The 24,931-nt window shown below is 54.1% G+C and overlaps 1 protein-coding gene and 1 pseudogene across 2 annotated transcripts; both read right to left on the reverse strand.

Annotated features, from left to right (window-relative positions):
- Nucleotides 1-13,535: 13,535 nt before the first annotated feature.
- Nucleotides 13,536-23,413, reverse strand: LOC138653709 (histone H1C-like; annotated as a pseudogene).
- LOC138653715 (histone H2A type 1) lies at nucleotides 19,483-21,594 on the reverse strand. Of its 2 annotated transcripts, XM_069743327.1 has the most exons (2): nucleotides 21,189-21,594; nucleotides 19,483-19,644 (listed from the first exon to the last, which is right to left on the reverse strand). In XM_069743327.1, the coding sequence occupies exons 1-2, from the start codon at nucleotides 21,553-21,555 to the stop codon at nucleotides 19,568-19,570; spliced, it is 444 nt and encodes a 147-aa protein (XP_069599428.1). In that variant the 5' UTR covers nucleotides 21,556-21,594; the 3' UTR covers nucleotides 19,483-19,567. The 2 variants fall into 2 exon arrangements, with proteins under 2 accessions (XP_069599428.1, XP_069599429.1); XM_069743328.1 differs by lacking the exon at nucleotides 19,483-19,644 and having other exon boundaries at nucleotides 21,163-21,594.
- Nucleotides 23,414-24,931: the final 1,518 nt, after the last annotated feature.

A 24,931-nucleotide genomic window follows, 5' to 3' on the forward strand; every position in this document is an offset into this window, starting at 1 on the left:
TGATGAAAGGAGCGGCGGGAGCAGGGTATTTATGCTCCGGTGCGCGTCCTCATTGGTCTCCGGGAAACACGCCCCCTGCGCTCCACTGGTTCTTTCATGAAAAAAAGAGGCCAATAAGGGTTGATTTGTTTGACCAGTCATTGTTATTATTCCCGCCCAGTATCCCCGCCCCCTGAAGTCCCCGCCTCTTTCGTGATGCGTCTGTCCTCAGATCACTCATTTGCCGCTGCTGGAGCAGCTGATGTATCTGCGTTGAAATGTCCCCGTGTATAGCGCTGTACAGTGCAGCTCCCACATTATCGTCAGATCACACAAACCCCCCATCCTGAGACTGCGCCCAGCATCAGTTATATTAAAAACATTACAAGTAGGAAAACCGATCATACAGCTCTGCGGGGAGGAGGTGGTGGCACTGATCATACAGCTCTGCGGGGGAGAAGGTGGTGGCACTGATCATACAGCTCTGCGGGGTGGAGGTGATTTCTCTGATCATACAGCTCTGCAGGGAGGAGTAGGTGGTGGCACTGATGATACAGCTCTGCGGGGAGGAGGTGGTGGCACTGATCATACAGCTCTGCGGGGAGGAGGAGGTGGCACTGATCATACAGCTCTGCGGGGAGGAGGTGGTGGCACTGATCATACAGCTCTGCGGGGAGGAGGTGGTGGCACTGATCATACAGCTCTGCGGGGAGGAGGTGGTGGCACTGATCATACAGCTCTGCGGGGAGGAGGTGGTGGCACTGATCATACAGCTCTGCGGGGAGGAGGTGGTGGCACTGATCGTACAGCTCTGCGGGGAGGAGGTGGTGGCACTGATCATACAGCTCTGCAGGGAGGAGGTGGTGGCACTGATCATACAGCTCTGCGGGGAGAAGGTGTTGGCACTGATCATACAGCTCTCCGGGGAGGAGGTGATTTCTCTGATCATACAGCTCTGCAGGGAGGAGGAGGTTATGGCTCTAATCATACAGGTCTGAGGGGAGTAGGTGGTGGCTCTGATCATACAGCTCTGCGGGGAGAGGGTGGTGGCACTGATCATACAGCTCTGCGGGGAGGAGGTGATGGCTCTGATCCTACAGCTCTGCGGGGAGAATGTGGTGGCTCTGATCATACAGCTCTGCAGGGAGGAGGTGGTGGCACTGATCATACAGCTCTGCGGGGAGGAGGTGGTGGCACTGATCATACAGCTCTGCGGGGAGGAGGTGGTGGCACTGATCATACAGCTCTGCGGGGAGGAGGTGGTGGCACTGATCATACAGCTCTGCGGAGAGGAGGTGATTTCTCTGATCATACAGCTCTGCAGGGAGGAGGTGGTGGCTCTGATCATACAGCTCTGCGGGGAGGAGGTGGTGGCTCTGATCATACAGCTCTGCGGGGAGGAGGTGGTGGTACTGATCATACAGCTGTGCGGGGAGGAGGTGATTTCTCTGATCATACAGCTCTGCAGGGAGGAGGTGGTGGCTCTGATCATACAGCTCTGCGGGGAGGAGGTGGTGGCTCTGATCATACAGCTCTGCGGGGAGGAGGAGGTGGCACTGATCATACAGCTCTGCGGGGAGGAGGTGGTGGCACTGATCATACAGCTCTGCGGGGAGGAGGTGGTGGCACTGATCATACAGCTCTGCGGGGAGGAGGTGGTGGCACTGATCATACAGCTCTGCGGGGAGGAGGAGGTGGCTCTGATCATACAGCTCTGCGGGGAGGAGGAGGTGGCACTGATCATACAGCTCTGCGGGGAGGAGGTGGTGGCACTGATCATACAGCTCTGCGGGGAGGAGGTGGTGGCTCTGATCATACAGCTCTGCGGGGTGGAGGTGATTTCTCTGATCATACAGCTCTGCGGGGTGGAGGTGGTGGCACTGATTATACAGCTCTGCGGGGAGGAAGTGGTGGCTCTGATCATACAGCTCTGCGGGGGAGAAGGTGGTGGCACTGATCATACAGCTCTGCGGGGTGGAGGTGATTTCTCTGATCATACAGCTCTGCAGGGAGGAGTAGGTGGTGGCACTGATGATACAGCTCTGCGGGGAGGAGGTGGTGGCACTGATCATACAGCTCTGCGGGGTGGAGGTGATTTCTCTGATCATACAGCTCTGCGGGGAGGAGGAGGTGGCACTGATCATACAGCTCTGCGGGGAGGAGGTGGTGGCACTGATCATACAGCTCTGCGGGGAGGAGGTGGTGGCACTGATCATACAGCTCTGCGGGGAGGAGGTGGTGGCTCTGATCATGCTGCTCTGCGGGGAGGAGGTGGTGGTACTGATCATACAGCTGTGCGGGGAGGAGGTGATTTCTCTGATCATACAGCTCTGCAGGGAGGAGTAGGTGGTGGCACTGATGATACAGCTCTGCGGGGAGGAGGTGGTGGCACTGATCATACAGCTCTGCGGGGTGGAGGTGATTTCTCTGATCATACAGCTCTGCAGGGAGGAGTAGGTGGTGGCACTGATGATACAGCTCTGCGGGGAGGAGGTGGTGGCACTGATCATACAGCTCTGCGGGGTGGAGGTGATTTCTCTGATCATACAGCTCTGCGGGGAGGAGGAGGTGGCACTGATCATACAGCTCTGCGGGGAGGAGGTGGTGGCACTGATCATACAGCTCTGCGGGGAGGAGGTGGTGGCTCTGATCATGCTGCTCTGCGGGGAGGAGGTGGTGGTACTGATCATACAGCTGTGCGGGGAGGAGGTGATTTCTCTGATCATACAGCTCTGCAGGGAGGAGGTGGTGGCTCTGATCATACAGCTCTGCGGGGAGGAGGTGATGGCACTGATCATACAGCTCTGCGGGGAGGAGGTGGTGGCACTGATGATACAGCTCTGCGGGGAGGAGGTGGTGGCTCTGATCATACAGCTCTGCGGGGTGGAGGTGATTTCTCTGATCATACAGCTCTGCGGGGTGGAGGTGGTGGCACTGATTATACAGCTCTGCGGGGAGGAAGTGGTGGCTCTGATCATACAGCTCTGCGGGGGAGAAGGTGGTGGCACTGATCATACAGCTCTGCGGGGTGGAGGTGATTTCTCTGATCATACAGCTCTGCAGGGAGGAGTAGGTGGTGGCACTGATGATACAGCTCTGCGGGGAGGAGGTGGTGGCACTGATCATACAGCTCTGCGGGGTGGAGGTGATTTCTCTGATCATACAGCTCTGCGGGGAGGAGGAGGTGGCACTGATCATACAGCTCTGCGGGGAGGAGGTGGTGGCACTGATCATACAGCTCTGCGGGGAGGAGGTGGTGGCACTGATCATACAGCTCTGCGGGGTGGAGGTGATTTCTCTGATCATACAGCTCTGCAGGGAGGAGTAGGTGGTGGCACTGATGATACAGCTCTGCGGGGAGGAGGTGGTGGCACTGATCATACAGCTCTGCGGGGTGGAGGTGATTTCTCTGATCATACAGCTCTGCGGGGAGGAGGAGGTGGCACTGATCATACAGCTCTGCGGGGAGGAGGTGGTGGCACTGATCATACAGCTCTGCGGGGAGGAGGTGGTGGCTCTGATCATGCTGCTCTGCGGGGAGGAGGTGGTGGTACTGATCATACAGCTGTGCGGGGAGGAGGTGATTTCTCTGATCATACAGCTCTGCAGGGAGGAGGTGGTGGCTCTGATCATACAGCTCTGCGGGGAGGAGGTGATGGCACTGATCATACAGCTCTGCGGGGAGGAGGTGGTGGCACTGATGATACAGCTCTGCGGGGAGGAGGTGGTGGCTCTGATCATACAGCTCTGCGGGGTGGAGGTGATTTCTCTGATCATACAGCTCTGCAGGGAGGAGTAGGTGGTGGCACTGATGATACAGCTCTGCGGGGAGGAGGTGGCGGCACTGATCATACAGCTCTGCGGGGTGGAGGTGATTTCTCTGATCATACAGCTCTGCGGGGAGGAGGAGGTGGCACTGATCATACAGCTCTGCGGGGAGGAGGTGGTGGCACTGATCATACAGCTCTGCGGGGAGGAGGTGGTGGCTCTGATCATGCTGCTCTGCGGGGAGGAGGTGGTGGTACTGATCATACAGCTGTGCGGGGAGGAGGTGATTTCTCTGATCATACAGCTCTGCAGGGAGGAGGTGGTGGCTCTGATCATACAGCTCTGCGGGGAGGAGGTGATGGCACTGATCATACAGCTCTGCGGGGAGGAGGTGGTGGCACTGATGATACAGCTCTGCGGGGAGGAGGTGGTGGCTCTGATCATACAGCTCTGCGGGGTGGAGGTGATTTCTCTGATCATACAGCTCTGCGGGGTGGAGGTGGTGGCACTGATTATACAGCTCTGCGGGGAGGAAGTGGTGGCTCTGATCATACAGCTCTGCGGGGGAGAAGGTGGTGGCACTGATCATACAGCTCTGCGGGGTGGAGGTGATTTCTCTGATCATACAGCTCTGCAGGGAGGAGTAGGTGGTGGCACTGATGATACAGCTCTGCGGGGAGGAGGTGGTGGCACTGATCATACAGCTCTGCGGGGTGGAGGTGATTTCTCTGATCATACAGCTCTGAGGGGAGGAGGAGGTGGCACTGATCATACAGCTCTGCGGGGAGGAGGTGGTGGCACTGAGCATACAGCTCTGCGGGGAGGAGGTGGTGGCACTGATCATACAGCTCTGCGGGGAGGAGGTGCTGGCACTGATTATACAGCTCTGCGGGGAGAGGGTGGTGGCTCTGATCATACAGCTCTGCGGGGAGGAGGTGGTGGCTCTGATCATACAGCTCTGCGGGGTGGAGGTGATTTCTCTGATCATACAGCTCTGCGGGGTGGAGGTGGTGGCACTGATTATACAGCTCTGCGGGGAGGAAGTGGTGGCTCTGATCATACAGCTCTGCGGGGGAGAAGGTGGTGGCACTGATCATACAGCTCTGCGGGGTGGAGGTGGTGGCACTGATCATACAGCTCTGCGGGGAGGAGGTGATTTCTCTGATCATACAGCTCTGCAGGGAGGAGTAGGTGGTGGCACTGATGATACAGCTCTGCGGGGAGGAGGTGGTGGCACTGATCATACAGCTCTGCGGGGTGGAGGTGATTTCTCTGATCATACAGCTCTGCAGGGAGGAGTAGGTGGTGGCACTGATGATACAGCTCTGCGGGGAGGAGGTGGTGGCACTGATCATACAGCTCTGCGGGGAGGAGGTGGTGGCACTGATCATACAGCTCTGCGGGGAGGAGGAGGTGGCACTGATCATACAGCTCTGCGGGGAGGAGGAGGTGGCACTGATCATACAGCTCTGCAGGGAGGAGGTGGTGGCACTGATCATACAGCTCTGCGGGGAGGAGGTGGTGGCACTGATCATACAACTCTGCGGGGAGGAGGTGGTGGCACTGATCATACAGCTCTGCGGGGAGGAGGTGGTGGCACTGATCATACAGCTCTGCGGGGAGGAGGAGGTGGCTCTGATCATACAGCTCTGCGGGGAGGAGGAGGTGGCACTGATCATACAGCTCTGCGGGGAGGAGGTGGTGGCACTGATCATACAGCTCTGCGGGGAGGAGGTGGTGGCACTGATCATACAGCTCTGAGGGGAGGAGGAGGTGGCACTGATCATACAGCTCTGCGGGGAGGAGGTGGTGGCACTGATCATACAGCTCTGCGGGGAGGAGGTGGTGGCACTGATCATACAGCTCTGCGGGGAGGAGGAGGTGGCACTGATCATACAGCTCTGCGGGGAGGAGGTGGTGGCACTGATCATACAGCTCTGCGGGGAGGAGGTGGTGGCACTGATCATACAGCTCTGCGGGGAGGAGGTGGTGGCACTGATCATACAGCTCTGCGGGGAGGAGGTGGTGGCACTGATCGTACAGCTCTGCGGGGAGGAGGTGGTGGCACTGATCATACAGCTCTGCAGGGAGGAGGTGGTGGCACTGATCATACAGCTCTGCGGGGAGAAGGTGTTGGCACTGATCATACAGCTCTCCGGGGAGGAGGTGATTTCTCTGATCATACAGCTCTGCAGGGAGGAGGAGGTTATGGCTCTGATCATACAGGTCTGAGGGGAGTAGGTGGTGGCTCTGATCATACAGCTCTGCGGGGAGAGGGTGGTGGCACTGATCATACAGCTCTGCGGGGAGGAGGTGATGGCCCTGATCCTACAGCTCTGCGGGGAGAATGTGGTGGTACTGATCATACGGCTCTCCGGGGAGGAGGTGATTTCTCTGATCATACAGCTCTGCAGGGAGGAGGTGGTGGCTCTGATCATACAGCTCTGCGGAGAGGAGGTGGTGGCTCTGATCATGCAGCTCTGCGGGGAGGAGGTGGTGGCACTGATCATACAGCTGTGCGGGGAGGAGGTGGTGGCACTGATCATACAGCTCTGCGGGGAGGAGGTGGTGGTACTGATCATACAGCTGTGCGGGGAGGAGGTGATTTCTCTGATCATACAGCTCTGCAGGGAGGAGGTGGTGGTACTGATCATACAGCTGTGCGGGGAGGAGGTGATTTCTCTGATCATACAGCTCTGCAGGGAGGAGGTGGTGGCACTGATCATACAGCTCTGCGGGGAGGAGGTGGTGGCACTGATCATACAGCTCTGCGGGGAGGAGGTGGTGGCACTGATCATACAGCTCTGCGGGGGAGAAGGTGGTGGCACTGATCATACAGCTCTGCGGGGTGGAGGTGATTTCTCTGATCATACAGCTCTGCAGGGAGGAGTAGGTGGTGGCACTGATGATACAGCTCTGCGGGGAGGAGGTGGTGGCACTGATCATACAGCTCTGCGGGATGGAGATGATTTCTCTGATCATACAGCTCTGCGGGGAGGAGGAGGTGGCACTGATCATACAGCTCTGCGGGGAGGAGGTGGTGGCACTGATCATACAGCTCTGCGGGGAGGAGGTGGTGGCTCTGATCATACAGCTCTGCGGGGGAGAAGGTGGTGGCACTGATCATACAGCTCTGCGGGGTGGAGGTGATTTCTCTGATCATACAGCTCTGCAGGGAGGAGTAGGTGGTGGCACTGATGATACAGCTCTGCGGGGAGGAGGTGGTGGCACTGATCATACAGCTCTGCGGGGTGGAGGTGATTTCTCTGATCATACAGCTCTGCAGGGAGGAGTAGGTGGTGGCACTGATGATACAGCTCTGCGGGGAGGAGGTGGTGGCACTGATCATACAGCTCTGCGGGGAGGAGGTGGTGGCTCTGATCATACAGCTCTGCGGGGAGGAGGTGGTGGCTCTGATCATGCAGCTCTGAGGGGAGGAGGTGGTGGCACTGATCATACAGCTGTGCGGGGAGGAGGTGGTGGCACTGATCATACAGCTCTGCGGGGAGGAGGTGGTGGCTCTGATCATACAGCTCTGCAGGGAGGAGGTGGTGGCTCTGATCATACACCTCTGCGGGGAGGAGGAGGTGGCACTGATCATACAGCTCTGCGGGGAGGAGGTGGTGGCACTGATCATACAGCTCTGCGGGGAGGAGGTGGTGGCACTGATCGTACAGCTCTGCGGGGAGGAGGTGGTGGCACTGATCATACAGCTCTGCAGGGAGGAGGTGGTGGCACTGATCATACAGCTCTGCGGGGAGAAGGTGTTGGCACTGATCATACAGCTCTCCGGGGAGGAGGTGATTTCTCTGATCATACAGCTCTGCAGGGAGGAGGAGGTTATGGCTCTGATCATACAGGTCTGAGGGGAGTAGGTGGTGGCTCTGATCATACAGCTCTGCGGGGAGAGGGTGGTGGCACTGATTATACAGCTCTTCGGGGAGGAGGTGATGGCTCTGATCCTACAGCTCTGCGGGGAGAATGTGGTGGCTCTGATCATACAGCTCTGCGGGGAGGAGGTGGTGGCACTGATCATACAGCTGTGCGGGGAGGAGGTGATTTCTCTGATCATACAGCTCTGCAGGGAGGAGGTGGTGGCTCTGATCATACAGCTCTGCGGGGAGGAGGTGGTGGCACTGATCATACAGCTCTGCGGGGGAGAAGGTGGTGGCACTGATCATACAGCTCTGCGGGGAGGAGGAGGTGGCACTGATCATACAGCTCTGCGGGGAGGAGGTGGTGGCACTGATCATACAGCTCTGCGGGGAGGAAGTGGTGGCACTGATCATACAGCTCTGCGGGGAGGAGGTGGTGGCACTGATCGTACAGCTCTGCGGGGAGGAGGTGGTGGCACTGATCATACAGCTCTGCAGGGAGGAGGTGGTGGCACTGATCATACAGCTCTGCGGGGAGGAGGTGGTGGTACTGATCATACAGCTCTCCGGGGAGGAGGTGATTTCTCTGATCATACAGCTCTGCAGGGAGGAGGAGGTTATGGCTCTGATCATACAGGTCTGAGGGGAGTAGGTGGTGGCACTGATCATACAGCTCTGCGGGGAGGAGGTGATGGCACTGATCATACAGCTCTGCGGGGAGGAGGTGGTGGCACTGATCATACAGCTCTGCGGGGAGGAGGTGGTGGCACTGATCATACAGCTCTGCGGGGAGGAGGTGGTGGTACTGATCATACAGCTGTGCGGGGAGGAGGTGATTTCTCTGATCATACAGCTCTGCAGGGAGGAGGTGGTGGTACTGATCATACAGCTGTGCGGGGAGGAGGTGATTTCTCTGATCATACAGCTCTGCAGGGAGGAGGTGGTGACACTGATCATACAGCTCTGCGGGGAGGAGGTGGTGGCACTGATCATACAGCTCTGCGGGGAGGAGTTGGTGGCACTGATCATACAGCTCTGCGGGGAGGAGGTGGTGGCACTGATCATACAGCTCTGCGGGGAGGAGGTGATTTCTCTGATCATACAGCTCTGCAGGGAGGAGGTGGTGGCTCTGATCATACAGCTCTGCGGGGAGGAGGTGGTGGCTCTGATCATACAGCTCTGCGGGGAGGAGGTGGTGGTACTGATCATACAGCTGTGCGGGGAGGAGGTGATTTCTCTGATCATACAGCTCTGCGGGGAGGAGGTGGTGGCTCTGATCATACAGCTCTGCGGGGAGGAGGTGGTGGCTCTGATCATACAGCTCTGCGGGGTGGAGGTGATTTCTCTGATCATACAGCTCTGCGGGGTGGAGGTGGTGGCACTGATTATACAGCTCTGCGGGGAGGAAGTGGTGGCTCTGATCATACAGCTCTGCGGGGGAGAAGGTGGTGGCACTGATCATACAGCTCTGCGGGGTGGAGGTGATTTCTCTGATCATACAGCTCTGCAGGGAGGAGTAGGTGGTGGCACTGATGATACAGCTCTGCGGGGAGGAGGTGGTGGCACTGATCATACAGCTCTGCGGGGTGGAGGTGATTTCTCTGATCATACAGCTCTGCAGGGAGGAGTAGGTGGTGGCACTGATGATACAGCTCTGCGGGGAGGAGGTGGTGGCACTGATCATACAGCTCTGCGGGGAGGAGGTGGTGGCTCTGATCATACAGCTCTGCGGGGAGGAGGTGATTTCTCTGATCATACAGCTCTGCAGGGAGGAGGTGGTGGCTCTGATCATACATCTCTGCGGGGAGGAGGTGGTGGCACTGATCATACAGCTCTGCGGGGAGGAGGTGATGGCACTGATCATACAGCTCTGCGGGGAGGAGGAGGTGGCTCTGATCATACAGCTCTGCGGGGAGGAGGAGGTGGCACTGATCATACAGCTCTGCGGGGAGGAGGTGGTGGCACTGATCATACAGCTCTGCGGGGAGGAGGTGGTGGCACTGATCATACAGCTCTGCGGGGAGGAGTTGGTGGCACTGATTATACAGCTCTGCGGGGAGAGGGTGGTGGCTCTGATCATACAGCTCTGCGGGGAGGAGGTGGTGGCTCTGATCATACAGCTCTGCGGGGTGGAGGTGATTTCTCTGATCATACAGCTCTGCGGGGTGGAGGCACTGATTATACAGCTCTGCGGGGAGGAAGTGGTGGCTCTGATCATACAGCTCTGCGGGGGAGAAGGTGGTGGCACTGATCATACAGCTCTGCGGGGTGGAGGTGATTTCTCTGATCATACAGCTCTGCAGGGAGGAGTAGGTGGTGGCACTGATGATATAGCTCTGCGGGGAGGAGGTGGTGGCACTGATCATACAGCTCTGCGGGGTGGAGGTGATTTCTCTGATCATACAGCTCTGCAGGGAGGAGTAGGTGGTGGCACTGATGATACAGCTCTGCGGGGAGGAGGTGGTGGCACTGATCATACAGCTCTGCGGGGAGGAGGTGGTGGCTCTGATCATACAGCTCTGCGGGGAGGAGGTGGTGGCTCTGATCATGCAGCTCTGCGGGGAGGAGGTGGTGGCACTGATCATACAGCTGTGCGGGGAGGAGGTGGTGGCACTGATCATACAGCTCTGCGGGGAGGAGGTGGTGGCTCTGATCATACAGCTCTGCGGGGAGGAGGTGGTGGTACTGATCATACAGCTGTGCGGGGAGGAGGTGATTTCTCTGATCATACAGCTCTGCAGGGAGGAGGTGGTGGCTCTGATCATACAGCTCTGCGGGGAGGAGGAGGTGGCACTGATCATACAGCTCTGCGGGGAGGAGGTGGTGGCACTGATCATACAGCTCTGCAAGGAGGAGGTGGTGGCACTGATCATACAGCTCTGCGGGGAGGAGGTGGTGGCACTGATCATACAGCTCTGCGGGGAGGAGGAGGTGGCACTGATCATACAGCTCTGCGGGGAGGAGGTGGTGGCACTGATCATACAGCTCTGCGGGGAGGAGGTGGTGGCACTGATCATACAGCTCTGCGGGGAGGAGGAGGTGGCACTGATCATACAGCTCTGCGGGGAGGAGGTGGTGGCACTGATCATACAGCTCTGCGGGGAGGAGGTGGTGGCAATGATCATACAGCTCTGCGGGGAGGAGGTGGTGGCACTGATCGTACAGCTCTGCGGGGAGGAGGTGGTGGCACTGATCATACAGCTCTGCAGGGAGGAGGTGGTGGCACTGATCATACAGCTCTGCGGGGAGAAGGTGTTGGCACTGATCATACAGCTCTCCGGGGAGGAGGTGATTTCTCTGATCATACAGCTCTGCAGGGAGGAGGAGGTTATGGCTCTGATCATACAGGTCTGAGGGGAGTAGGTGGTGGCTCTGATCATACAGCTCTGCGGGGAGAGGGTGGTGGCACTGATCATACAGCTCTGCGGGGAGGAGGTGATGGCTCTGATCCTACAGCTCTGCGGGGAGAATGTGGTGGCTCTGATCATACAGCTCTGCGGGGAGAAGGTGGTGGCACTGATCATACGGCTCTCCGGGGAGGAGGTGATTTCTCTGATCATACAGCTCTGCGGGGAGGAGGTGGTGGCTCTGATCATACAGCTCTGCAGGGAGGAGGTGGTGGCTCTGATCATACAGCTCTGCGGAGAGGAGGTGGTGGCTCTGATCATGCAGCTCTGCGGGGAGGAGGTGGTGGCACTGATCATACAGCTCTGCGGGGAGGAGGTGGTGGCACTGATTATACAGCTCTGCGGGGAGGAGGTGGTGGCACTGATTATACAGCTCTGCGGGGAGGAGGTGGTGGCACTGATTATACAGCTCTGCGGGGAGAGGGTGGTGGCTCTGATCATACAGCTCTGCGGGGAGGAGGTGGTGGCTCTGATCATACAGCTCTGCGGGGTGGAGGTGATTTCTCTGATCATACAGCTCTGCGGGGTGGAGGTGGTGGCACTGATTATACAGCTCTGCGGGGAGGAAGTGGTGGCTCTGATCATACAGCTCTGCGGGGGAGAAGGTGGTGGCACTGATCATACAGCTCTGCGGGGTGGAGGTGATTTCTCTGATCATACAGCTCTGCAGGGAGGAGTAGGTGGTGGCACTGATGATACAGCTCTGCGGGGAGGAGGTGGTGGCACTGATCATACAGCTCTGCGGGGAGGAGGTGGTGGCTCTGATCATACAGCTCTGCGGGGAGGAGGTGGTGGCTCTGATCATGCAGCTCTGCGGGGAGGAGTTGGTGGCACTGATCATACAGCTGTGCGGGGAGGAGGTGGTGGCACTGATCATACAGCTCTGCGGGTAGGAGGTGGTGGCTCTGATCATACAGCTCTGCGGGGAGGAGGTGGTGGCTCTGATCATACAGCTCTGCGGGGAGGAGGTGGTGGTACTGATCATACAGCTGTGCGGGGAGGAGGTGATTTCTCTGATCATACAGCTCTGCAGGGAAGAGGTGGTGGCTCTGATCATACAGCTCTGCGGGGAGGAGGAGGTGGCACTGATCATACAGCTCTGCGGGGAGGAGGTGGTGGCACTGATCATACAGCTCTGCGGGGAGGAGGTGGTGGCACTGATCATACAGCTCTGCGGGGAGGAGGTGGTGGCACTGATCATACAGCTCTGCGGGGAGGAGGAGGTGGCACTGATCATACAGCTCTGCGGGGAGGAGGTGGTGGCACTGATCATACAGCTCTGCGGGGAGGAGGTGATTTCTCTGATCATACAGCTCTGCGGGGAGGAGGTGGTGGCTCTGATCATACAGCTCTGCGGGGAGGAGGTGGTGGTACTGATCATACAGCTGTGCGGGGAGGAGGTGATTTCTCTGATCATACAGCTCTGCAGGGAAGAGGTGGTGGCTCTGATCATACAGCTCTGCGGGGAGGAGGAGGTGGCACTGATCATACAGCTCTGCGGGGAGGAGGTGGTGGCACTGATCATACAGCTCTGCGGGGAGGAGGTGGTGGCACTGATCATACAGCTCTGCGGGGAGGAGGTGGTGGCACTGATCATACAGCTCTGCGGGGAGGAGGAGGTGGCACTGATCATACAGCTCTGCGGGGAGGAGGTGGTGGCACTGATCATACAGCTCTGCGGGGAGGAGGAGGTGGCACTGATCATACAGCTCTGCGGGGAGGAGGAGGTGGCACTGATCATACAGCTCTGCGGGGAGGAGGTGGTGGCACTGATCATACAGCTCTGCGGGGAGGAGGTGATTTCTCTGATCATACAGCTCTGCAGGGAGGAGGTGGTGGTACTGATCATACAGCTGTGCGGGGAGGAGGTGATTTCTCTGATCATACAGCTCTGCAGGGAGGAGGTGGTGGCACTGATCATACAGCTCTGCGGGGAGGAGGTGGTGGCACTGATCATACAGCTCTGCGGGGAGGAGGTGGTGGCTCTGATCATACAGCTCTGCGGGGAGGAGGAGGTGGCACTGATCATACAGCTCTGCGGGGAGGAGATGGTGGCTCTGATCATACAGCTCTGCGGGGAGGAGGTGGTGGCTCTGATCATACAGCTCTGCGGGGAGGAGGAGGTGGCACTGATCATACAGCTCTGCGGGAAGGAGGTGGTGGCACTGATGATACAGCTCTGCGGGGAGGAAGTGATGGCACTGATCATACAGCTCTGCGGGGAGGAGATGGTGGCTCTGATCATACAGCTCTGTGGGGAGGAGGTGGTGGCTCTGATCATACAGCTCTGCGGGGAGGAAGTGATGGCACTGATCATACAGCTCTGCGGGGAGGAGGTGGTGGCACTGACGATACAGCTCTGCGGGGAGGAAGTGGTGGCACTGATCATACAGCTCTGCGGGGAGGAGGTGGTGGCACTGATCATACAGCTCTGCGGGGAGGAGGTGGTGGCACTGATCATACAGCTCTGCGGGGAGGAGGTGGTGGCTCTTATAAGAGCCTTTGTGGTAACAGAACAGGGGCTGCAGCTTATTTCTTAGCCGCGGGCTTCTTGGCTTTCGCAGCCTTCTTAGCCGGACTCTTGGCGGGTTTGGCCGCCTTCTTAGCCGGACTCTTCGTCACCTTCTTGGGCTTGGGAGCGGCTTTCGGCTTCTTGGGGCTCTTGGCCGCTTTCTTGGCCGCTGCGGGCTTCTTGGCCTTTTTCGGGCTCTTCTTGGCCGCAGTCGGAGCCTTCTTGGGCTTCTTCGGAGATTTGGCGGCTTTCTTGGCAGCAGCGGGTTTCTTAGGTTTGGCCGCAGCTGCTGGCTTCGTCTTGGCCACTTTGTCCTTCGTCTCCTGCTTCTTGTTCAGCTTGAAGGACCCGGAGGCGCCGCTGCCTTTCACCTGGAGGAGGGCGCCCTTGGTGACCAGAGCCTTGACGGCCAGCTTCAGGCGGCTGTTGTTCTTCTCTACATCGTATCCTCCAGCAGACAGAGCCTTCTTCAGGGCGGCCAGAGACACCCCGCTGCGCTCCTTGGAGGCGGACACGGCTTTCACGATCAGCTCGGAGACGCTGGGGCCGGAGGGTTTATTGCTCTTCTTGGCAGCAGATTTCTTCGGCTGCTTCTTGGATTTGGCGGCCGGTTCTGCGGGAGGGGGAGCGGCGGCTGGCGCGGTCTCTGCCATCATGTGCTGCTGAAGCTAAATGAAAATATTTCTTGATAGGAAGGAAAACACTGAGGCCCGAGCTGGAGGCGCCTGTTATATGTGCAGGCTTACTGCGCACTGATTGGCTGCTGAGCAGCACCGTCCTGAGCTTCTATTGGCTGACACTGGACACAGGCCCCGCCCCCTCCCAGCTGAGTCCGAGTGAAGCTCCGCTCTCCCCTTGTGCTTCCCTGCCCGGGATAAAAGCCCTTTACCGGCTAACACCGGACAGCAGAGCGCGATTCCTCCGTCGCCTCCCCTTCTCCAACATCTCCACCGGCCATTTGTAGCCGTCACTAGCAGAGATGCCGGGAAAGAGCGGAGAGGAAATCCCGGGATCATCGCCGCCGTCCTCCCGATCTGCACATCACTGTGTATCCGGGGAGATAAATCTGCTGCGGGAGCTCGTTCCTCCTATTCCCGGCTCCTGTCACCATCACAGGGATCTTTACTCCTATGTCTATCGCACAGGAAGCTGATTGTACGATGTGGGGACGAGCTGGAGCTGCTGACAACCCAGAAGGGTAACACAGGCGACGGCCTCCGCTGACTGCCACCTCCCTGACCTGTGGTGTCACTGTACCCCGTATGTGCATAGGATTGGGGGGACACGTGTTCCACATCAGTAGATGATCCACATCGGTGGCTGATTGCAATCACCTGCCTGATATCGTGTCTTACCCAGTGTGAAGCTGTGACCGCTGCGGCCTGTCATGGTGCGAAGAGCTCTGATGAGGCGACAGCTGCACACTGCGACTCCCCAACCAAACACATAAACATCTCCGGGGAGAAAACTGAAATATTAATGGATTTATGTGACCCCCACTATTGTGTAAAAGGGGAATATTGGGAGAAAAGCGGAGACACAAAATCCAGCGTCTACACAGAGAACACAGCTGTACATAGTATATATAGTGCACAACATCACATCTGCACAGCCCAGATCAGCAGTGTAATAAGTGTCACTGATACTAGAGGAGAGGGTACAGTATATACAGCAGAGTGTACAGTATATACAGCAGAGTACACAGTATATAGAGCAGAGTGTACAGTATATACAGCAGTGTGCACAGTATATAGAGCCAGTGTGTACAGTACATACAGCAGTGTGTACAGTATATAGAGCAGTGTGTAAAGTATATACAGCAGTGTGTACAATTTATAGACCAGAGTGTACAGTATATAGAGCAGTCTCCCCTCTCTTCTTCTTTCTCTCTCTCTCCCTCTTTCTTAATCTCTATTTCTCTCTCCTCTCTTTCATTATTTCCTTCTCTCCTTTCTCTCTTCGCTCTCCTCTCTTTCTTTCTCTCTTCTTTTTTCTCTAAATCTTTCTCTCACTCTTACTCTTTCTCCCTTTCTATTTCTCTCTCTCCCTCTCTTTCCCTTGCTTTCTCTTTTTCTTACTTTATATCTATCTCTCTCCTTCTCTCTTTCTTTATCTCTCTTCTCTCTACTTCTCTCTCTCTCTCTTTATGTCTCTTTGTCTCTCTCTTTCTCCCTTTCTTTCTCTCTATCTCCTTCTTTCTCATTCTCTCTCTTTCACTTTATCTCTCTCTTTCTCTCTCTCAGGGAGAGATTATCAATCCTTCATGTCAGCAGTGCACCTCTCCAAAATGAGGCAGATGTACTAGATTTTCTAGGCACCGCCATCTGCACGTGGGGTGCTGCTGTAATCCCTGTCATCATCCTCGTTTTTCCTCTCCACGTTTCCATATCCAGCCAAGTGATCGCTGGGCCCAGTATTCTCATCAGCATTGCCGATACTTCGAGCTGTAGCAAAGGAGAAGGCACAAGTGATGATAACCCGCCTCTATGTGCCCTCAAGTGTCTCCGCTGTGGTGCGGGATGATATGCTATGGAAGGTTAATAATCAATAATTGTGTCCTTCCTACAGGCTCTGGTGCCCCATGGAATGAAAGGTTTCCCCAGGAGGGCGGTGGTAAAGATGTTTAATGACTTGCTAAGGAATGGTCGCATGCAAAAACTCCAAGACTCGGACACCGTGCTGTCCCAGATTTTGGAGATGACGTGCAGTGACTTGGATTGGGAGGTGAAGGTGAACGCATTGGACCTGGCACATTCCTATATGTCCCAAACATTGGAGATGGGACCGTCCCTAACGTGTCCTTACACTATAGGGCTGCCATCTAGCAGAAGCTCAGGTTCCATCTCCGACGCTCTGGTTACATGTGAATGAGTCGGGCTTTTTCCGGCCTTATTGACTTGTCTGTGTGACTGTGACCGGTCAGTGGCATCAAAGGCGTGTGAAATCCTGCTCGCTGTGAAGCCCAAACTGTGCAATGGGGACACTGATCCCTCCGAAGAGTATGGAAGAGACTGGCTGGAGCACACGATAAAAGAGAAGCAAATGGCAGGCGGGGACGGTGCTGGGGCCGGCAGGGTCGCCCACCAGATTGGGCCACTGGTGTCATACAGAAGATGGATTTGGATAACATAAAATGTCCCCTTCCGAAAAACAGCGATCATGTACACGAAACTCCCCGGTCACTGCTGCAGGACGTCAAAGCAACCTTATGGGGGGAAGAAATGCACGATGCAGATTGCTACTGATGCGGAAGTTTATGGTACTTTTCTGCTGCAGATTTCACTGCGGAAATGCCTTTTGTGCTGTAATTTGTAGTGGATCCAACCTGTGTTTTTCTTTTTTTACTACAGTGCCCTACTGGGACCCAGAAGCCCTCCTGGCCATCCAACTGCTACTCAGGCGCCAATTTCTAAGAAAGATTTATCTCCTCTCTTTCTTTCTCTTTCTCTAAATCTTTCTCTCACTCTTACCCTTTTCCCCTTTCTATTTCTCTCTCACCCTCTCTTTCTCTTGCTTTCTCTTTCTCTTTTTTCTCACTTTATCTCTATCTTTCTCTCTCCTTGTCTCTTTCTTCATCTCTATTTCTTCTCTCTCTACTTATCTCCCTCTTTCTTTCTCTTTGTCTTTATCTCTCTTTCTTTCTCCTTTGCTTTCTCTCTCTCTCTCTCCTTCTTTCTCATTCTCTCTCGTTCACTCTCTCTCTCTCTTTGTCTTTATCTCTCCTTCTCTCTCCCAGGGAGAGATGATCAATCCTTCATGTCAGCAGTGCACCTCTCCAAAATGAGGCAGATGTACTAGATTTTCCAGGCACCGCCATCTGTACGTGCGGTGCTGCTGTAATCCCTGTCATCATCCTCGTTTTTCCTCTCCACGTTTCCATATCCAGCCAAGTGATCGCTGGGCCCAGTATTCTCATCAGCATTGCCGATACTTCGAGCTATAGCTAAGGAGAAGGCACAAGTGATGATAACCCGCCTCTATGTGCCCTCAAGTGTCTCCGCTGTGGTGCGGGATGATATGCTATGGAAGGTTAATAATCAATAATTGTGTCCTTCCTACAGGCTCTGATGCCCCATGTAATGAAAGGTTTCCCCAGGAGGGCGGTGGTAAAGGTGTTTACTAACTTGCTAAGGAATGGTCGCATGCAAAAACTCCAAGACTCGGACACCGTGCTGTCCCAGATTTTGGAGATGACGTGCAGTGACTTGGATTGGGAGGTGAAGGTGAACGCATTGGACCTGGCACATTCCTATATGTCCCAAACATTGGAGATGGGACCGTCCCTAACGTGCCCTTACACTATAGGGCTGCCATCTAGCAGAAGTTCAGGTTCCATCTCCGACGCTCTGGTTACATGTGAATGAGTCGGGCTTTTTCCGGCCTTATTGACTTGTCTGTGTGACTGTGACCGGCCAGTGGCATCAAAGGCGTGTGAAATACTTCTCGCTGTGAAGCCCAATCTGTGCAATGGGGACACTGATCCCTCCGAAGAGTATGGAAGAGACTGGCTGGAGCACACGATAAAAGAGAAGCAAATGGCAGGCGGGGACGGTGCTGGGGACCGGCAGGGTCGCCCACCAGAATGGGCCACTGGGGTCATAAAGAAGATGGATTTGGATAACATAAAATGTTCCCTGCCGAAATACAGCGATTATGTACACGAGACTCCCCGGTCACTGCTGCAGGACGTCAAAGCCACCTTATGGGGGGAAGAAATGCACGATGCAGATTGCTACTGATGCGGAAGTTTAAGGGACTTTTCTGCTGCAGATCTCATTGCGGAAATGCCTTTTGTGCTGTGATTTGTAGTGGATCCAACCTGTTTTTTTCCTACAGTGTCCTACTGGGACCCAGAAGCCCTCCTGGCCATCCGACAGCTACTCAGGCCCCAATTTCGAAGAAGCACGTCCTGGTTATAAGAAAGCAAATGCCTTTGGCACTATAGAGGGTGATGTAGTAGGGATTATTTTTCTATTTTGGTTTGCTTCCAGTACAGTTTTCACATTAAATCAGAACAATTAAAGAAAACAAACAAAAAAAAAACACGGCACATTCCTGTAATTTTGAATTAAAGCATAACATTTTATATAAACAATGCATAAAAATGTGTCTTTCTGGGTTGTGATTGGTACATGAGGTAATGGCATAAATTAACATTCAATCACCTGATGTTGATATGATGAAAAATCTCTCCTAATTTCACTTGCTGCTTTCAACCGTGTATTGGGATTAACTGTGGGGGCATCATACATTGTGGAGAGTATGATCCACTCTGATCTGGCATGGTCATGACAATAGTCGGGATACCTGCCACTACAGGGAAGGAAATTGTATATAATAAAGAAGCTGGAAAAATAATTGCAGAAACTGTACAATGGGCGGGAAATTCAAACTTCCCAACAGTTCTGTGTTCAGCCAATCAGCAGAGTAAGGGAGGAGCTAATGATTCTGTAAGCCCCGCCCCGGATAGCGTCATCTCTCCAGTTCTCTCTCTGGTCCATTCTTCCTCCATATAAAGGAGCAGTCCCTGAGGCTCAGGAATCAGTTTTTGCTCATTGACTGAAGAAAATGTCTGGTCGCGGCAAAGGAGGAAAAGGTCTCGGGAAGGGCGGCGCCAAGCGGCACAGGAAGGTGCTCCGTGATAACATCCAGGGCATCACCAAGCCTGCCATCCGCCGTCTAGCTCGCAGAGGAGGCGTCAAGCGCATCTCCGGCCTCATCTATGAGGAGACTCGCGGTGTCCTGAAAGTCTTCCTGGAGAACGTGATCCGTGACGCCGTCACCTACACCGAGCACGCCAAGAGGAAGACCGTCACCGCCATGGACGTGGTGTACGCGCTCAAGCGCCAGGGCCGCACTCTCTACGGCTTCGGAGGTTAATTGTGTTCTCTTCTGTCCTCACAACCCAAAGGCTCTTTTCAGAGCCACCCACATCTTCTAAGTGAGGGCTGCACCTGACTGCTAGGATCTGATTTCTCTGCTTTGGTGATGTCGCTGTAATGTTAGAACACTCATCGGTGCCAACGTTACGCTCCGAATACTGAATAGTCCCAAGGATATCCTGACGTGGAAAGACTAAACGGCTTACCCGAAGCAGATCCCTCTACAGCTCTAATCAGGGGGGTGTTCAGGGCGGTTTCCAAATGTAGGTTAATATTCTGTCTAGACATTTAATATCCTGTTCTTATTGGGCGCTGATTAGTAGATTTATGGGGGATATATATCCGCACTGGGCCGCAGTGATAATTTCCTGATCAGATCCGTGTACAGGGAATGTGGCTGTAGGAGGCAGCTGGATAGATGGACGCCCTGTGTGTCATCACATAGGGTACGGAGACTCCTATGTGATGACCACGTCCTGGACACTAATGTTTCGGGTGGATGGCGCCTCTGAAGACTATTATAACCTCCTCAGAATAATGATGGGCTGTTTGAGGTCTGATAGCCACGGCTGCGCGTTTTGAGGTCCTGTCATGTATTTATATATATCCGGTGTGTGCAGTGTATGGGGGGACACAGGTGTTGGTTCTGTTCCCTACAGCTCCTGTCCTGTATATGTATATACAAAGCGTATACATTGTGTGCAGTGTATGGGGGACACAGCGCTGCCGGGGCCTGGGGTGAAGGTGCCGCATCTGTGGATACTCTGGTAAAGAAAAGATCAGCTGGAAAACGGCACGTAAGGAGTTAAACGGGAGAGGAAAGACGGGCAACAAAATTAATAAAGGGGATGGGAGAACTACAATACCCAGATAGATTAGCGAAATTAGGATTATTTAGTCTAGAAAAAAGACGACTGAGGGGCGATCTAATAACCATGTATAAGTATATAAGGGGACAATACAAATATCTCGCTGAGGATCTGTTTATACCAAGGAAGGTGACGGCACAAGGGGGCATTCTTTGCGTCTGGAGGAGAGAAGGTTTTTCCACCAACATAGAAGAGGATTCTTTACTGTTAGGGCAGTGAGAATCTGGAATTGCTTGCCTGAGGAGGTGGTGATGGCGAACTCAGTCGAGGGGTTCAAGAGAGGCCTGGATGTCTTCCTGGAGCAGAACAATATTGTATCATACAATTAGGTTCTGTAGAGGGACGTAGATCTGGGGATTTGTTGTGATGGAGTGTGGGCTGAACTGGATGGACAAATGTCTTTTTTCGGCCTTACTAACTATGTTACTATGTACATCACTGAAGGCTGAGCGTTACCAAGGTTTCTCGCTCATTGTCTGATCACAGAATCCGTTGGGGAATTTGAATTCCCCGCTCATAATCTCCGGAGGATTGTTACAGGTCACTGATAGCGACAACCATCCCCCACCCCCTTACTGCGGGACCTGCTAACTACATGTAGACCTCACCGCGGAGTATCAGACACTAAGGAGGGGACATTTCCTGCGAGCTTGGCAGACGACACTCCACCTGAGGGTCTGAGACTTCATGTGGGATTGACCCATTCATCTCCTGTTATTCTGTGGATATGTGCACCAACAATGGCGGCAATGGTGTATGAACTATCAGCCTCATGCGAGGACCCCCGAGATAGGCGGCGCCGGCTCTTGTGGTGACGGTGTGGGTGGCTCTTAGAAGAGCCTTTGGTTTTGTAGAGATTGGCGGCAGCGCTCACTTGCTCTTGCTCGCCTTGCTGCTCTCGGTCTTCTTGGGCAGCAGCACGGCCTGGATGTTGGGCAGGACGCCCCCCTGGGCAATGGTCACCCCACCCAGCAGCCTGTTCAGCTCCTCGTCATTGCGCACCGCCAGCTGCAGGTGACGGGGGATGATGCGGGTCTTCTTGTTGTCCCGGGCAGCATTGCCGGCCAATTCCAGGATCTCAGCGGTCAGATACTCCAGCACAGCGGCCAGATAGACCGGAGCGCCGGCGCCGACTCTCTCAGCGTAGTTGCCCTTGCGGAGAAGCCTGTGCACACGGCCGACTGGGAACTGCAGTCCTGCCCGGGATGAGCGGGTCTTGGCCTTAGCACGGACCTTTCCTCCTTGTTTGCCGCGTCCAGACATGATGCCGATAACTAATGACGGAAAATCGTGTAGAGAAGAGTCTGTGCTGTGTCGCCTTATATAGTCCGTTGCTCCGCCCTCCTCTCCTGTCGTTGGACGGATCTGAAGATGAAAATGGAGAAGAGTATTGGAGATCCACCAATGAGCTACAGAGGGCGGAGCTTATTATTGCTCCTTTCTCAAATGAGTTTCTCACCCAATAGAAAACGTTCGCTTTGGACAGAATAGATAAGGGGTGAAAACAGATATCTGTCCTGGAGCAGAAGGAAATGCAGAAATATTCTGTTGACTTGTTGTTTGCACTTGTTGGACTTGTGTCTTCTATCAGCCATATATTGCACTGACAGTCTGGCGGGTGAGGGGTTAATTCCTGTCAGGAGGAGGCTCCTCACTCACCCGCTTATTATCCTGTGCAGATCCCCTGTGGTGTCCGCGCTTATACTATCACAGCCTGACTGAGACAAGTCTCCTATGTTCTGCCCGGAGCCTGATGTGACGCTGCCGGGTCTCGGGTGGGGGAAGTCGCCGCTTCTGTAAAGCGAGTGTGTAGTGGGGGGTCAGCACACACGGACACTGAGGAGTTAAATGGAGGCGGATATTCCTGTATCTGGGATTGGTCGGCGCCTGCGGATGTCTCTCGCTCATTGGCTGATTACAGATCCGTTGCTGGTTTTGAATTCCCCGCTCAGTTTCTGCTCTTTGTCCGTCGGGTTTATTACCGGCCCCTTTGCTGGAGCGGCGATCGCTGATAATACCGGGTCCTGTCATCCCAGCTGTCTGCCCCCAAACACCTCCGTGTCCTTGACCTGAGTGCACACCATTATCCTTGTTCATGTGATTTTTTGCTTGGTGTAGCACCGGTTTACCAGATGACGTCTGACATCTTCGCATACGACGACGCAACCAGTTCCAGCATCTTATCGCAAGTTTCAAACTCAAGTGAATTCTTGAAAACCCCTCCCCATGAGTTGAGGACGAGGGACTACGAGAATTAGCGACGAAAATTAATCTCATATGATTTACACTGCATAACTTTGGCAGAACATCATAAACAGGGCAAGATCCCGAGAGGTCTTAGGTGCAACCTGCGCCCAACACTTTTTTCTGAAGATCCCGATTACTGTGACAAATACAAGAGAATACTAAATAAATGTTCTTTAGACATCATTATTCTGACCATTGAATTTCTACAAAAGGCTATTACGGAAACAAAGGACAGTATTAGAGCAATTGAAACACAACTATCTTCTACATTGGCATCCACAGACTCTTACTTTTCGCTGCTCCGGACAGTATTCCCTTCATCGCCTCTGGTTGCCTTGTAAATATTGTACATATTATATTTTATATTTTGGTGTATGTTTATTATTTTGTCTTTTTTGTTCTTATTCGTTTTCTATTACATATAATGTTATGTCACATACAGTTACTTATACTGTTTATTTGCTTTCCTAGTAACCCCATGAATAAGACCCGGGAGGGTCGAAACGTCGGGTTTCTATCTACGAATTATCACAGTGGCAATTGTTGACTTGTTTTCGTGAATAAATCTGGCATATACCTTTTGCATCATACCAGTTTCGAGTGTGCGGTATTTTTTCTTCTACTATTAACTTGACCACACGGTCTGTTTTACCAGCACCTCCGTGTCCTTGACCTGAGTGCACACCATTATCCTTGTTCATGCCCCCAAACACGGGCGGGGATCGGTCGCCATTATTACTCTGGGGAGGTTATAATAACCTTCATAGGCGCCATCCATCCGAAACATTAGTGTCCGGGACGTGGTCATCACATAGGAGTCTCCGTACCCGGTACACAGGGCGTCCATCTATCCAGCTGCCTCAGACAGCCACATTCCCTGTGAATATTCGCTGCCCTATTCACCCCACACGGATCTGATCAGGAGAATATTACTGTACAGCCCATTTCCCTGTAATTCCGTGTTCTATTTATTTTATATATCAATAAGAAGAAACCGCATTTGTGCTGTGATGGGAGTCACCAGTACTTGGGGCATCTTACAGTCAGACTTGTGATCGGATCTCTCTGCACTGCAGTGGTTTTATCTCACGTCATATTAACCCTATGAGATCTATGGCATTCGTTTTACATTATTACATCTAGTGCTAGAGGATCCTATCCTGCAATTGTATTGGGATATTTCTCCCATGATTCGTTGTTCCCCTCCACATTCTCGGAACTTCTACATGTGGGCAAAACAGAATTCATTGTCTTTCCCACATCACACGCAACCCCCCAACGAACCTATCCATTACAGGAAACGGCTGCCCACTCTCCTCAGTCCAAGTTCGCTGCCTCGGGGTAATCCTTGACACTCATCTCTCCTTCAAACCTCATATCCAAGCCCTTTCCACTTCCTGCCGCCTTCAACTCAAAATATTTCAAGGATCTGTAGATTTCTAAACCAAGAATCTGCAAAAACCCTAGTCTATGCCCTCATCATCTCCCGCCTGGACTACTGTAACCTCCTGCTCTGTGGCCTCCCCTCTAACACTCTCGCACCCCTCCTATCTATTCTAAACTCTCCTGCCCGACTAACCAACCTGTCCCCCGCTATTCCCCGGCCTCTCCCCTCTGTCAATCCCTTCACTGGCTCCCCATTACCCAGAGACTCCAGTACAAAAGCCTAACCATGACATACAAAGCCATCCACAAAATGTCTCCTTTATACATCTGTGACCTCCTCTCCCGGTACTTTCCTGCAACCTCCGATCCTCACAAGATCTCCTTCTCTACTCCCCTCTTATCTCCTCTTCCCACAATCGCATACAAGATTTCTCTTGCGCATCACCCCTACTCTGGAACCCTCTACCACAACACATCAGACTCTCACCTACCATGGAAACCTTCAAAAAGAGCCTAAAGACCCACCTCTTCCGACAAGCCTACAACCTGCAGTAACCACCACTGATCGACCAGCTCTACCTTCACCTACTGTATCCTCATCCATCCATTGTAGATTGCGAGCCCTCGTGGGCAGGGTCCTCTCTCCTCCTGTACCAGTTATGACTTGTATTGTTCAAGATCATTGTACCTGTTATTATGTATACCCCTCCTCACATGTAAAGCGCCATGGAATAAATGGCGCTATAATAATAAATAATAATATTGCCCGAGAGCCGCCAGTCCTGACACTAGATGAAGCGGGGGAAGAAAAGTGATAGAACAGAAGGACGATCAGTAACTGAGCAGGGATCCTGTGAGGAGGATGTGACGGCCGATAATGTAACTGCCTGACCTGTGAGATCCTGACACCACAGGGTAATGTTCTGAGCAGGGACACTCCGCAATCTTCTACACATGATCCTACATTTCCCATCACAGACCTCCTGCCTGCAGCCGTAGGACTGAT

Source organism: Ranitomeya imitator, unplaced genomic scaffold (genome assembly GCF_032444005.1).
Source record: "Ranitomeya imitator isolate aRanImi1 unplaced genomic scaffold, aRanImi1.pri SCAFFOLD_325, whole genome shotgun sequence".
Taxonomy (NCBI): Eukaryota; Metazoa; Chordata; class Amphibia; order Anura; family Dendrobatidae; genus Ranitomeya; species Ranitomeya imitator.